Source organism: Gymnodraco acuticeps, unplaced genomic scaffold (assembly GCF_902827175.1).
Source record: "Gymnodraco acuticeps unplaced genomic scaffold, fGymAcu1.1, whole genome shotgun sequence".
Lineage (NCBI taxonomy): Eukaryota > Metazoa > Chordata > Actinopteri > Perciformes > Bathydraconidae > Gymnodraco > Gymnodraco acuticeps.
In genome coordinates this window covers 1,101,259-1,116,321 of record NW_022991216.1, presented here as the reverse complement: position 1 = coordinate 1,116,321, position 15,063 = coordinate 1,101,259, and the positions used below count along the sequence as shown (strand labels likewise).

Below are 15,063 nucleotides of genomic sequence, written 5' to 3'. Positions count from 1 at the left end.
CGATTAAGTCGATTAGTTGTTGCACCACAAGCTGACATATCTGTGGGGTTTTCCTGGAAGCACTAACAGTTTATCAAATTCTCTGAATTGGGTGGCAGCGCTTTAACTCCACCCTGACATGTCTCATCTCATGATATGAGTAAGTTTAGAGGATTCAAGCAGGAACCTCATCTTAGAGAAACTCAGATTTGCATTTTCATGTGTCACCCAGTGTTTTCTATTTCAATGTACAGCATACTCTTAAACCATGGAAACGTATTACGGCCCGTCCACACAGCGGCGTGCGTTGAAGCTTGCCGGCGGACGTGTCTGAAGCTCGACCAACAACCAATCACATGAATCTCCCGCCCCTGACTAGGGGTGGGCGATATTGAAAAATATAATATCACGATATTTTTCAAGCAGTATCACGATAGACGATATTTATCACGATATTTGTTCATGTCGGTTATTATGGTTATTTTTCAAGTTACTTAACAGTACAACCACCTACAAGGTAACACAAACTAAAATAAAAAGGAGTAACAGACCAAAATACCATTTCAAGCTGGTTTTGATTCTGCAGTGAATCAGGAATGTTGATATGGCTTCCTCAGTGTTCAAGTAGGTAGGCCTACACCCTACAACAAACGTTAACACTGGTTTATTCACCAAGTAAAGTGCACTCTCTTGCTAAATAAAATTAAATATTCAAGGCACAGTTTCTCAGTATAAAAATGCACTTTCTGTTTTAGGCAGCACTAGCAGTGATGTAACATCAATACACATGAAAAGGAGAGTAAAACATAACTAAGTAAAACATAAAACATCAATGAGGAAAAGTCAGTGCCAAACAATTAAAATGTAAACTTTAGACTTGAAGTGCAATCAAAGACTTTAACATAACTGAACATCTGTTTCCAAAGGGAAAAACAATATAAATACCTTATTGATAAAATAAAATATAAGCCAACAGAATCAACCAAGACAATAAATGAAGTGCAATACTGTCTGAATCCTGACTAGACAGCTTGGGTTTTACTAACCGTTATCAGTATTTAGTTACTTCGGCATCATTTTGAAACGTGTATTACAATTAAATCACGGTAAAATAGGTTCATTTTGTCGTAGTTGGTTTCCACCACAGTATTTACATGGATACAAGCCCCGCCCCCTCTCCAGCGCGTCCTGTTTGAATGACAGGAGTAAACACTGACAGCCGCGGTGAAACTCCAGCGGTTACGGTGTGTCCACACAGCAGCTTTGACCAAATCTTGAAAATCCTGGAGCTGGGCGTGTCTGACAGCTTGGGGATTTCGCGACCAACAACCAATCACATGAATATCACATGAATATCCCGCCCCCGACATACAAAGCAAAAAAATCCGGTTCTTCTACACTATTGTCAAATAGGAAGGGCTATGATAAACATTTATTTTTTTAACATTTTGAACATTTATGAGATTAATGTTTATGGTGCTATTTTATGCTACATTCCATGCTGGCTAATGATACTGTCTATGCTTGCTAGCAACGAAGTAAACTAGCAACGAAGTAAACTGGATATAAAATCCCCAAACAAGCGAAAACCTACCAGTTTCACCCACTGCCTCTGCCACCTCCCTCCATGCCTGGTTCCTCCGGTTTGTATCCCGGTAAGTAAATAGGGACTGGTCATAAAGAACCGGGTGATTTGCTACCGCAATAACTAAGTTCTCCTCCATTTTTGTGGAATATAGAAATGAACTGCGGGTCTCGTTCTCCCAGCTTGCACGCGGTTTGATTGGCTAGCACTTGAACTGTCAGATTTGCATAAACGGATCTGATTGGCTGTCGCTTCCAGCTCAGCCTCAAAAGTTGAACATTGTTCAACTTTGGAATCCTGAACATCCTGGAAATCCTGGAAATCTTCGCCTCGCCCCCCCACAATGCAGTTCGGCGACAAGCGAGGGAAAGTGACGTCATCCCCATTCAAAGTCAATGGGCGGAGACGCGCTGGAAGCGGTGGACAAATCGCCAAAAGCTGCTGTGTGGACGGGCCGTTAGGGTGAGAATATTCGCATTGCGTCCGTTGTGAACGCACTGACGCAGCATAACGCAGTTCAGAAACCACTGTTCTGACGCTTTTAAAGCAACTTCGATCAGTATCAGGGTATCAGAGGCACGCAGGCCACGGTGGCCGTAGGACTACAATTATTTTCGGGGCTTCACGGCCAGACCGGCCGTCATGGCCGCCGTGAAAATCCTACCCTGGTGCACTATCACGATAGATATGATATCTCTGAAAAGGCATATCGTGGAGACCTAATATCGTCATATCGCCCACCCCTACCCCTGATACACAAGCAGCGGTTTGATTGGCTAGAGCTTGTACTGGCATATGATTCGATTGGCTGACGCTTCTGCCGAGGCGTCAAAAGTTGAACATTGCTCAACTTTTTCAGCGAGCCACGCCAGCAACGCTCCGCGTCGCTTCCCGCAATGCAGTTTGGCGAAAAGTGACGTCACCCCATTCAAAGTGAATGGTGAAGCGTCAACGCACGCCGCTGTGTGGACGGGCCGTTAAAGAGGACATATTATGCTCATTTTCAGGTTAATATTTGTAGTGTCTCTACTGTGTGTGTGGGAGAGGGAACACAGCCAGAACCCCACTAGAGGAAGGAAGTGATAGATATTACACCAAATGCCTTTAACTGCCTAAATAATTCACTAATACAATCAAAAACTCAAGCCATCATGTACATTGATAAATATCCACAGTCTGTATCATAAAAAACATCTAAATGAAGATGGATAATCCTGCTGAAGCAAATAGGTTTTGACGTCCTGCAGATTGGAGAGCATTAACAGACCACAATGATGTAGTATGATGCCAAGAAGCCTCCTCAAGCCCACACAGCCTCTCAATAATCACAACAATGTGATTCTCCCACTGTGAGAGAACAAAGCTGAGAAATCTAGAAGAAGAAAGTTAACTGAGGACAAGCTCGGTATCCATCGGTTTCACAGAGGCAATTACAGGAGAGGGGAATGAGTCAGAGTGATGAAAGCTGTATTGAGAAAAAAAAAACGGAGCAAATGAGGAAATGTGAAAGAAGGCAAGAGTGGGCTGCTGCAGTGAAAGCTGGTAATTTCTCCAGCAGTTCAAATATTCTTAAGCAGTGGGAGACAAGTGTGTAACTGCATGGCTGCACGGGCCTGTTTTCTTTATGGCTTTGAATCATTTCACATCAAGCAGCTCCGTAGAGTAACTGCTACATATAAAATGCTTCACATGGTGCCCACAATGTCCACTGACCACATCTGGTATGACATCTTCTCCTCCCTGAGATTTTAGGAAGAAGAAAAACAGACCAGCACTGTCCCACAAGCAGCAAACCCACGGTCTGGCCTCAAACATTCCCTGGCTTGATGATCACCATAGAGGACAGATGGAGGATTGAGATACCAGAGCTAATAAAATGTGCAACAGTATCTTTAGTTCTTCACCACGCGTACATCTGGGCTATCACTATGTGCTCTTTAGGGATAATAAACACACACTGACCAAGTACTCCAGATGTCAAATCGGTATTCAAATAAAACGATCTTTGCATTCAGTCCAAACATGTAACATTTACTTCACACACTAAATGTTTATTAGTTGTTGTGTACAGGAAGATATGAGCTTGTTTCTAGAGATGCACAAAATGTAATTCCGGCCCATATTTTCATACTTATTTCATGAATTGACTTTTTTGGGTGCACCTACCTAATTGCAGAGAAGATCAAGACTCCTTTGTAATGAAATAAACATATTATTATCTATTTTTATCATGATTAACCAATGAATAAAACCTCCAAATTAGTTTTTTTTAAATTGTTCTCAGTAGCTATGTCATATTGCTGGAAATGCTTATTGCTAGAAAGCGATACAGATGATACTGATGGGGCGCCAATATTTCATGCATTCCTGAGCTCTAAGGACAATTGCTTCAACAAAAAATACATGAACAAATATTATATTGTGCCAATTCTATGGCTTTTTTCACTGCTTACTTCTCTTATTCTATGCAAACACAATCACTTCACTACTACTACACAATGACCTCCACAATGAGGCGCACTGAGGCCTGAAAGCATCAGCAGGTGAAATGGAGATGTTGCAGAGAAAAAAGGATGTAGCCCTGTGTTCATCCTTCACCTTGAACAGTCGTAAAACAGAGCAGACAATCACTGGGCTGATGTTCCTCCATTACTCTGTGGAGGGGAACTCAATGCTGACACAGCCTCAGGAACAAATGACACCTACAGTATGTAGTACAATATAACAGTCATTAGGAGAACATGGAAGGGGAGGGGGCTCAGGGGACAAAATGTCAGAGTGAGTGTGAGATCAGCAGCTGTATAATATCCAATGTCACAGCAATGATTAGAGGGCGACTTTACAAATACCAGAAGAGGCAATGATGACTCCAGATGAAAGGCTACACAGGGTGTTTCTCAATGTCGAGTAAAGCTGCTCCAGAGCCACTATTTCAAGCATACTACGCCATAGAGTGCCGCCGAAGGACCGTTCCAATGTCCAGCATACTTGGAATTCTACCGAGCCCGGCGTACTTCGTTTGGAGACATTTCAAGGCTGCACATGTGTAGACTCCGCGGCCTTAAAATCCCCACAATGCTTTGCGCACGGACCAATTTCCCCAAATCTGTGGTGGAAAATGTAAGACAGGGCCTCTCATATGACGCACACCTGCACACTTGCTCGCCTGTTCCACTCTTCGTTTTCCGAATGCCAGGAAGCATTATTGCCTCGCTTCTGAAGCAAGTGACTCGGAAGACATGTGCTACCAAGCAAGCGCACTCGACATTGAGAAACACCCACAGTGTACCTGTACCAGTAGGTATGTGGTTGAAAGGATTGAGTCACCTTTTCATGGATATAATAACTAAATGGCCCAGAGCCCTGCTATCGGGATGCAAGAGCACTATTATGGTAAGATACAAACTGGTGTACAAAGAATCTACAAAAATCCATCACATTTTAGAAGCAACACAAATCTGTCATATTTCCTGCAGTCAAAATAGATGTCTTTAATATCTTGTTTTGTTCCAGAAAACAGAGGCAGCCAACTAAAGAGACAATGAGAATTGTATATTGCTTACATTTTAAGATATAGTGGCAGATTGATGTTGTAGTTTCTACCTCCATAAATATCAGAGGATAGTCAATTAGCTTAGGTAAGAAAGGTCGGTACCACTTTACAATAAGACTACCCTTATAAAGGATTCATAAAGGGTTTAGGTTGTAAACACTTTATTAATCATTAAGAACCATTTATAAACCAGTTCTAACATAGTTTTCATACATCAACACAGGCTCACTATTTGGCAAGATGACTAAGCCTTATATTGGCTACTCAGCGAGAATCAACTCAGTGAGCAACAGATACCAAGGATGCTGGCTGATGAAGGAGACGAAGTATGCTAGGTAGCCAATATAAGGCTTAGCAGTACAGATACATGTGGGCTCACTATTTGGCAAGCAACCGGTCCCAGTTGCCCTGTTTATCTCATGTCTTATAAAAGCTTATTCATGATTTATAGTGTTTACAACCTAATTAATAAATGAATTACAAACTATTCGTTAACCCTTTATAAGGGCAATCTTATTGTAAAGTGGTACCGACAGGTCTTTCCTTATCTTATCATTTAAAGGACTTTCAAAATATAAATGTTGTTACTAAAGTATTTTACAAAACATACAAAAACAACACTACTTTCAAACTGTATTTTGAGAACCCTAACCTTGTTCAATAGGAGGATTTTCTCGACAAACAAGGATAGCCTTATTAGACAAGAGAGAATCCCTTTTTTTTATTTCATGTATCTGCATGTATTACATGTGTCAATTGAAATACCCCTCCTCTCTTTCTGCTCCTCTCCCCGGGGTGCAGTCTTTACCATGATGGAGGTTCAAAGACTGAGGAGAAAAAGGCCTCTCTAAGGGCTCACTGAGCCAGTAGGTGGGTGGTGATGAGTATAAGATGTAATGGGGGGTGAAGGGATGTCTGTTGTAGTCTGCTAAAGGTTTCAGACTCTGAACCCCCCCCCCCTGACTTCATCACACTGACAGAGGGAAACAAACTAGCTCAGGTTTCAGTGCTGGAAGTGGCCTGAATGTCAAGTGATCAGCAGGGGGGAGGCTGACCCCGGGGGGGGTCGAGGTACAACACAGAGGAAATCTCCGTGCAACACTGGCTGTTTCATAAGAACACCACCAGGAGACCCTCCCTGATATCTGCTGTGAATGCATCCCCACACAACAACACCATGAGGTTTAGACTTCTGTCTGCTCCCCTCTGGCAAAGTCTGGAGCCCCAGTTAATGACATGAGAGAAACAAGTGGCATTTAAAAAGCCTCTGCAGACAATGGCACTTTCCCTCCTCAAAAGAGCGATGGTTAACAGAGAAGAGTGTGCCTACAATTGAAAATCTCTCAAGCTGTCCCCAAAGGCAAGGCAGATATTGGCGACTCAAAATGTGTTGAATACTACAATTAACAATTATTTCCAATACCAATTAATCTGCCTTTCATTCTTCAGGCTATTCAATTAATTGTTTGATCTATAACATGTCAGAAAATGGTGGGAAATGTTCAGCCCGGTTTATAAAGTCAAAGAGGTTGTCTTTAAAAGTTGTGACAGTCTAATGTGAAATAAAATCAAAGATCACTGGCATTTTTGAATGAAAAAATAATTAAACGGTGAACCGATTATAAAAGATTGTCGGTGATACTTTTCTGTCTAGCAACTTGCTGAGATGGATCTACTGATCATTGTGACTGTAGAGCGGAACAAACACCGTAACACACTAATGGAACACTGCAAGGTTCAGTTAAGGGCAACATGTCGACCTATTTGCCTACTTTCCTAAAGCTACTGCCGAAGACCCCGATGCATCTCAACTTACCTTAAGCTGCTGCTCTTTGAGAACAGTTTCAACCATGTTTCCTTATCAATAAGTCGTATGATAGGACAAGATGCTTTTACATCCTATAGACAGAACATTTAGTGGGCTCCTGTGTGCAACTGCCAGAAAAGTAGCTCACATCCAGTTCCCAAATCAGCCACACAAGAGAAGTGAAACATTCGAGGTGTGTCATAATGGAAAGGTATAGGAGTTCCTTTGTTTGACGTAAAACCTGAAAACCAAGGTTTAACTTCCTTTTTTGTATTCTAAGCTACTATAGATGGTTGATATTTAGTCTATGTGTGTGCCACTGCCACAAAATAACGTTGGCCCTCTGCTGCGTACAGTGCCAGCTAGACCTGACACCTGAGCCCTCAAGAGGAAATACTTCCGTCATGTTGCGGTCTCCCTTTCTTCTAAATGTCTAAAACAAGCTCAGCTAATTCGATCTACATGTAGAGTGGTTATTTTAGGTGTGATGTCGCTGTCGTTAGTTGTAAAATAGTCCTTTTTGTGTTGTTTTTTTTGGACCCCTGTTCCGCTGAGAAACAATCACATGTCTCACCACATTTTACTTCCTTGTTTCTTAGTTGCATTTCTACATGTTTTTTTTTAAGGGGCTTGGGGTCCTTACTGTGCATACACGTGATCTTTAACATTCTTTCAAGGTCAGCTCAGAGTTGGAGTTTCTTTAAGCCAACAATGCTTTTGCAACACTTCTAAAAGACACCTTGATTGTAATGTTAGATAGACAGCTCAGTGTTGGTCATCATTTAATGGCGGCTAACATTCCCACAGTCTGTCTTTAAGTAGATGGTGAAGACTGTAATCATTACTGTGATGTTGCCCAGAAGGCATTCAGCATTTTGGAGTCTATCAGCTGACTGGTGCTTTACTCATGCTGACACACACAGCATAAACAAAGCCCTTCCAGCCATGACTTCCCATAACAGGTCTCTATTGAAATGAACTTTAAATCCCATGCTTCTAACTTCATAAACCAGTACTATATCACAGCAAGGCCGGTTTGCACTGCTTCACCAGAGCAAAAGATGAGTGTGTAAGAGGTTGAGAAACGAGTGTGACTTTACTTCCTGACATATCATTTGGTTTCCTGTTAACAGCGAGGAACCACATTGAGCAAGATAAAATGTGAGGGGCCAAATCGTACATCTGTCATGGCGCTTCATCTCTTCTTTATCAGAAAACTAAACTAAAATATAAAATACAAAAGCAAGTTGAGATTGTCGAGTTTCCCTTTAAACGCCTGAGTTCAGAATAGCTAATGTTGAGTAGAATTTTGCATCTGAATGATTTAGGAGAGGAACTTTCTGTTATATTATTATATTCAGCGGTGTCTCACAGAAAGATATCACGGGTCCTTCCTTCCTGCAGCAGTCAGGCTGTAATGGTGCGTTCACACCGGACGCCATGCGATTTTTTGGGGGAGGCGCAATTACATTTAAAGGTGACATGTCATGCTTTTCCGGTTATTACCCGTCCCCTTGTGTGTTATGAAGGTTTTTATGAATGTAAATGGTGTGCAGAGTCAAAGCCCTCAAAGTACACCATGTAGGGAGTAAAACTCTAACACAGAAAATACCTCCCCAAAACGCCTCGTTGGAGATACGTCACTGTCCATTTGATTCTTCCGGGGACATCATGATGTCATGTCGTCTCCGGAACGAAATGGACCAATCCGTGGAGCCGTTACGTTACGTCCGCGGAGCCGTTACGTTAAGCCCCCGCTGATTGGTCCAAATTGACCAATCCACGGACTTCCTCACACACTCAGTGCAGGCAGCTCTGCTGATCTCTCCTCCCTGGCTGCAGGCTGATAACAGACAGTTGGGATCGCGGCGAAATTCTCTCTGCAGACCCATTCTCTCTGCAGACCCATTCTCTCTGCAGACCCGTTCTCTCTGCAGACCCATTCTCTCTGCAGACCCGTTCTCTCTGCAGACCCGTTCTCTCTGCAGACCCATTCTCTCTGCAGACCCATTCTCTCTGCAGACCCATTCTCACTGCAGACCCATTCTCTCTGCAGACCCGTTCTCTCTGCAGACCCATTCTCACCGCAGACCCATTCTCTCTGCAGACCCATTCTCTCTACAGACCCGTTCTCTCTGCAGACCCGTTCTCTCTGCAGACCCGTTCTCTCTGCAGACCCGTTCTCTCTGCAGACCCATTCTCACCGCAGACCCATTCTCTCTGCAGACCCGTTCTCTCTGCAGACCCATTCTCACTGCAGACCCATTCTCTCTGCAGACCCATTCTCTCTGCAGACCCATTCTCACAGCGTTTATCAACCTTTTTCTTACTCAATATCAAGCCACACTTATTGTTTTTACTTCGGCTGTGACTTTGTGTGTGCTCAGGGTGAGTTTGGCTGTGTTTTGCTGTGTATCGCTAAACAAGGAAATCACACCTCCACGGAGCTCAGCGCGATTCACAACGTCCCGACTGGTCCCGACCAATCGGAGCACACTGGGCTCACAGGGAGGGGGGGGGGGGGGGCAAGAGCTGCAACGAGCCGTTTAGTGGAGAGAGTGAATACACGTAGTTTACAGAGATGCTGTATGCGAAACCAATGTGAGTTTGGAAAATTGCACAGTATAAATCTATTCTAGTAGAACTCAACAATGGAATTATGATCAGTGGAAATGGCCATGACATGGGACCTTTAAAGTCAATGCAGAGACGCGGACAGACGCGAATTAGCTCCGACGGCACGCGTTGATGCGAATGTAAAATATAAATATATAATTTAAAAGGTTTTTCGCCTGCCGTCTGTCTGCAGACTTGTCAAAGCATTAATTCATGGTTTTTACTAACCGGTATCGGTATGTTGTTACTTCGGCATCATTTAGAAACGTGTATTACAATTAAATCACGGTCAAATATGTTCATTTTGTTGTAGTTGTAGCCCCCTAGCCAGCGCGTCTTGTTTGAATGATGCCAGTAAACACAGCTGACAGCCGCGGTGAAACTCGAGCGTTTAGAGCGATGCGATTAGAGCGAAGCGAACATTCGCATCGCGTCCGGTGTGACCGCACCATAAGACCACCACGGCCCCTTGTAGACCACCCCCACATAGACTGGAATACCCCTGATGTGAAATAACACAGTCTGATTATATAAAATGTTGTGCCATACGCAAATGCAATATAACCTCCTGCAATTTCACACTTATTACCATGGTGTATTATCTGCTATTTTGCTTTTACTTATTTTGTTATTAATAACGTGTGCATTAGCCATTTAAAAAAAAAAAATCCTAATTGTATCTGCTGTTATAATAATATGAATATCCCCGTAGTGGGACGAATAAAGGATTTCTGATTCTGCAGTGCAAGGGAGTAAATCAATTAGTTGATCGGCAGAAAATTAACCCAGAAATTGGTCTCAGAATCATTACAGTGGATTTATTTATTTGTTATCACAAATACCAAACATTTGCTGATTTCAGCTCCAAAAATGTGAGGATGTTCTCTCATACCAATGTAACCTATTTATTTGGGGGTTTTGACTCATAGTATGACAAAACAAACAATGTGAAGACATCGTCCAACACATTTCAAAATGTTTTAACATTTCAAATCAATTTATCTGCCAATTAGTTGTCGTTATAAGTCCTACATGTATCTACTAAGTATTTGTAGTATAACTCACAACATCCTGCCCTTGCTCTGCAGAAATATCTGGGTCGGGGTAAAAAGAAATCAAGCTGTGTGCATTCTCCAGTTGCATAATCCACCTGTAGAGTGTTGCTCCGCTCTGTCAACTGCCCATTTGTGGCAGGGCCTGAGATTAAAGGAACAAGTGTCTGGATTTCATTCAGCCCCGCTACAGGAAAAGAGCCAGCATCTGGTTGTGATACACTACTCAGCAAAAGCTCAGTCTCTCTATTTAAAAAAGGTTCAAATGTTTTCCAGACTTAAGGTACACATGAAAGCCTGCAGAATGTCTCCAGGCTACAGTCGCTTTGCATCAGTACCTGGGTCGCAGTGTTCTTCGGTCAAGCATTACAGAAATACACTGACATGAGTGGGAAAACGCAAGAATGTGGGAGTACTAGCTGTTTTCGCTGTGAACTTTAGACCAGGTAAATTACTGGAGAATTCAGGGGAGGGCATTCCCCTCCCTTTTTTCTTAGAAAGGAAAACACATCCCATGATTTACCTATCTCCAGGCCCCTTTGCTGTTTTGTAGAAAGGGAAAAACGCACTGCAAACTGCAGAAGGGAGATCAAATGTAGCATTGTTGTTTACCTACAGATCGAGACTTTAAGACAATAAAATGTGACCCTTCCTGCTGGGTCAAATGCAAACTCCATGTAGTAACCTGCAGGCAAACACATGCATGTTTGCACTGACACACAAACACGTTAAACACACCATCATTCAAACTCAAGGTGCAATGATCCTGCAACAACATGCCAGCTCCCCTGCAGAATGACAGCTTTTATTATACAGTGGATCATTGCCACAACCAAATAACAACAATGAGCTACTGAAACAAACCCTAACAACAGGAACTCCTCTCGGACAGCTGCTTATTATCAAGCCGTAAAAAGAGTCCGACACAGTCCTATAATCTTCATTATTCCCATGGTGTAGTTTACAATGCAATGCCGTAAACGTCTGAGTATCTTTGTGTCTGAATAAAGTGAAATACCACTGACAGTGTCTAGATTGCACAGGAATTTGTTGTAGTAAGGTCACCAGGCTTCTACTTTGTTTCTATCGGGGCTCACAGAATGCCTGATCAACCAAATAAAACATTCATAAGATATCAGGTCATTCCTGGTCCCTTTGATTTTGTGTGCAGGTTTAGGTTACTCATTGAATTGAAATGCAAGTGGTGTTCAATCCAAGACCAACCTATCTGACATTTCCCTTTGTAGCTTTATAAATAGTTTACAAACCACAGATGTTATGTTTATATATTACATGATGTTTGCCATACAACTGTCAGATGTGTCTCGTCCTGGTTATATGTATGAAAATACATGAATAAAAACAGCAAGCTATAGTTCCAGTCATGGTGAAATGAGATCAATTGGAAGTGAGTTAATCAGTGGTGGAAAGTAACTATAGATGAAGAATACATACAGTACCATTTCCAGATACTTATCACTGTTTCATTCTTCGTATTCCTTTACTGCATCCCATTTTAGAAGCAAATATTCCTCCAGTACATGTATCTAACCTCACCAGTCACTATCGTCTTTACAAATTCTGATTATTTATACAACATATGAACACATTAATTATAAATTAGGCCAACCAATAGTATATAAAGTAGATGAGTCCCACCTTAACCAGCTGCAACATTAGCCTGCACTAATTATAATCCAGTTATATAACAGGCATTCACATTATTCTGAAACTGGCCATTCTGCATAATGAGTATTTTGATTTTGCCAACACGTTTTACTTGTATATTTTTGATTGCCTGACTTTAAGTGTGGTATTGCTTTTTTGTATTAAGTTATCATCAAGCTCTGGATTTAACCAGTTGCGTTTCACATGTTACCAATGAATTAACCAGCAGTGCTCCAGTCCCCATTGTGTGCAGCAGATAGATCAATCTACTTCCTCTACTGACAGTGATCATAGCATACTACAGCATAAGTATGCATCACATTTACATACAAAGGTTATGAAACCGGTGTAAAAAAAAACAAGTGTCTGAAACATGAACATACAGACTCAACAACAACATGTTAAATTGTGAGGGGGTGTGTGCAGAGCGTGGTTTGAATTCCCAAATGTAAACTAAAATGGATGGTTCGGAATAAATAAAACGCATACCCTGCTTGCCTTTATGTTGCACTGGTTGAACCCAAACAAACACCAATGATTAGCGCTACAAATTAGCTATCGACACAGGACTAGAACCCTCACAAAGCGCCGCGTGCAGACATGGTTTTAGCGGCTAAAACAAAAACATGGAGCCACTGCGGCTTGTGTCAGCCTCATATTATGTTATCTAAGAGACCGTTAGGTCCACACGCCTGTATAAAAGAACCACAAACGGTTCAGAAGAGACTCACCCATAGCTCTGCCCCCCAGCTCATGGTTTCAGTACGGTGTCCTCGGAATAATCCACAACTCGTCGGAGGTGTTTTCAGCACACCGCGGTGATGTTCGTGGCTTTTTTTCGCTGTTGGCGACCGTATTCAGTTGGAAAAAAACAAAAGGTGCTCCTGTGCGCGTTATTGTCTCAATCAAAGTCTCATCCTGTCTGATACAAGATGGCCAAGAGCTGCAGCATAATCTTCGAACAGGATAGTCTCGCTATATGCAGAGAGCGGGCACCCGCTTCGACCCAATGACAGCTGCTCCTGCGCGCGCACGGCCAAGAGGAAAAAAAGAGAGCGAGGTGGTGGTGTATGTGGGGGGGGGTGTCTCTGCAGGGATGTCCAATTTTTACTAAAGTCGCTGCTCACTAGCTTTTCCTGGTGCGTTTGAACCGAGGAGCTGTTGAAATGTGGGTTGAATGCATTGCTGAGGGAGCATGGGGGGTGGTGGAGGGTCAAAAAGGTCACCACCCTCGGCAGATGTTTCATTGAATTCCCCCACTGAGTTTAATACAACTACTTTCTCTTCTGTCATTGTCTCTCTGTCTCTGATATAAGTGGACTGGCCATGCATGATCATGGCACCCGCAGCAGCCTCAGCTTCTACTGAAGTGTGCACACAGGATGTTGATGCAGAGTTTAGAAATGTGCATGTACTAAAGACAAGAGATAAAAGGAAAGCTAAAATAGACCTTTTGCTCATGTCTAAACTTAAGGCCTTAACTGGTGACATTTGTCTGCAGACAGAACCAGATGTTACTATCATAATACTAACCTAATATGAGAAGCTATCAGATACATCTACCTACAAAACTGGTTGTGAATCAAGTTGAGGCATCCATACCAACATAATTCTTCCCATTCTGCAAATGGTCATTGTATTTCCCCCTCCTTTAATTTCCCTGGCTACTGAAAGCTTCACCATCTTGTTACTATTAATAGTATTTATTTCTTGACAATTAATTAAGTATATCACGGGACTCAGTGACTTTGACAATAAAAAAAAGTGTAGTTTGTCTACACTCTAAACATTGTGCACACTATTTTGAGTGGGTGACCGTTGTCTTCGTTTGTTTATGTTGTTGGTATTTATTGAAGTAACTTGTGTTTTTGTACCCTTTTGGTTATTGTCTTTTTTTGAAAAAGAGACGTTGACCTTCATAAATTATGTTTGTGTTCAATAGTCAAATACAATTTACTTCATACAGTACATTTCAAACCAACTGTTGACAAAGGTGACATTCAGAGAAATACAATAAATGGGTAAATAAATAGGTGGATACCTATATCAGACAAAAGCAAAGGCATCAAATAATTGTATTAATTATTAAGGGGAGTCAAAAACTGTTGAAAAAAATACTTATTTTTGTGGGAATCCAAGCAAGATATACATAATGGCACATATCATGGCAATTACGATCATTGTGATTAATAAGTAAGTAAGTACAGTAGATATAAGTCTTGTGCTTTATTATAATAATGAATTTGTGATTTAATTAGAACTTATGAAATGAGGTGCATTTCATTGTCAATGCTTTGGTCATATTGTTACAACAGCGCTGCCATCTAGTGGTTGGATGTTCACAACATGCAGAGACAGAGGGGCAGTGAGTTCAGCTGAGAGAAATTAAGGGAGGTCTGTCAATGAAGGCTTTTAAAACAAAAACATGTTCAGAATATAATGCCCAGACTGTTCATAAATTAGTGGTGTGACTGGTGCATCTGAAATGTCAATCACTCTTCTGACAGAAAACTGTTTTATATGTCTAACACAATACAATAAATAACTTTATGTTGTCAACTTGTCATTCTTTTCAGGTGTGCTGGATTCAGGATAGATGCATTATTTACTGAGACACTTTCATTACGTACACCTGTGGTTTCCCTACTGTGATCATAGTGAAAATGTCTGCTGCTGAGTTCATCTGTGAGCATTAAAGGTGGGGTATGTAATTTATTTCAGAAACACTTTTTGTTATATTCCATGGAATGCTCTTAACATCCCGATAGCAATGAATATCTTAAGCGCTTTGACAATAAATACG

At 41.8% G+C, this 15,063-nt stretch overlaps 1 protein-coding gene across 1 annotated transcript in view; it reads right to left on the bottom strand.

Annotated features, from left to right (window-relative positions):
• Positions 1-13,373, bottom strand: part of LOC117561387 (formin-binding protein 1) — an 80,111-nt gene extending 66,738 nt beyond the window's left edge. The window contains exon 1 of the mRNA XM_034238724.1: positions 12,992-13,373. Coding sequence (XP_034094615.1) covers positions 12,992-13,015 — 24 coding nt within the window. The 5' untranslated portion in view covers positions 13,016-13,373. The remainder of the gene's footprint in view (positions 1-12,991) is intronic.
• Between the last annotated feature and the right edge of the window lie 1,690 nt (positions 13,374-15,063).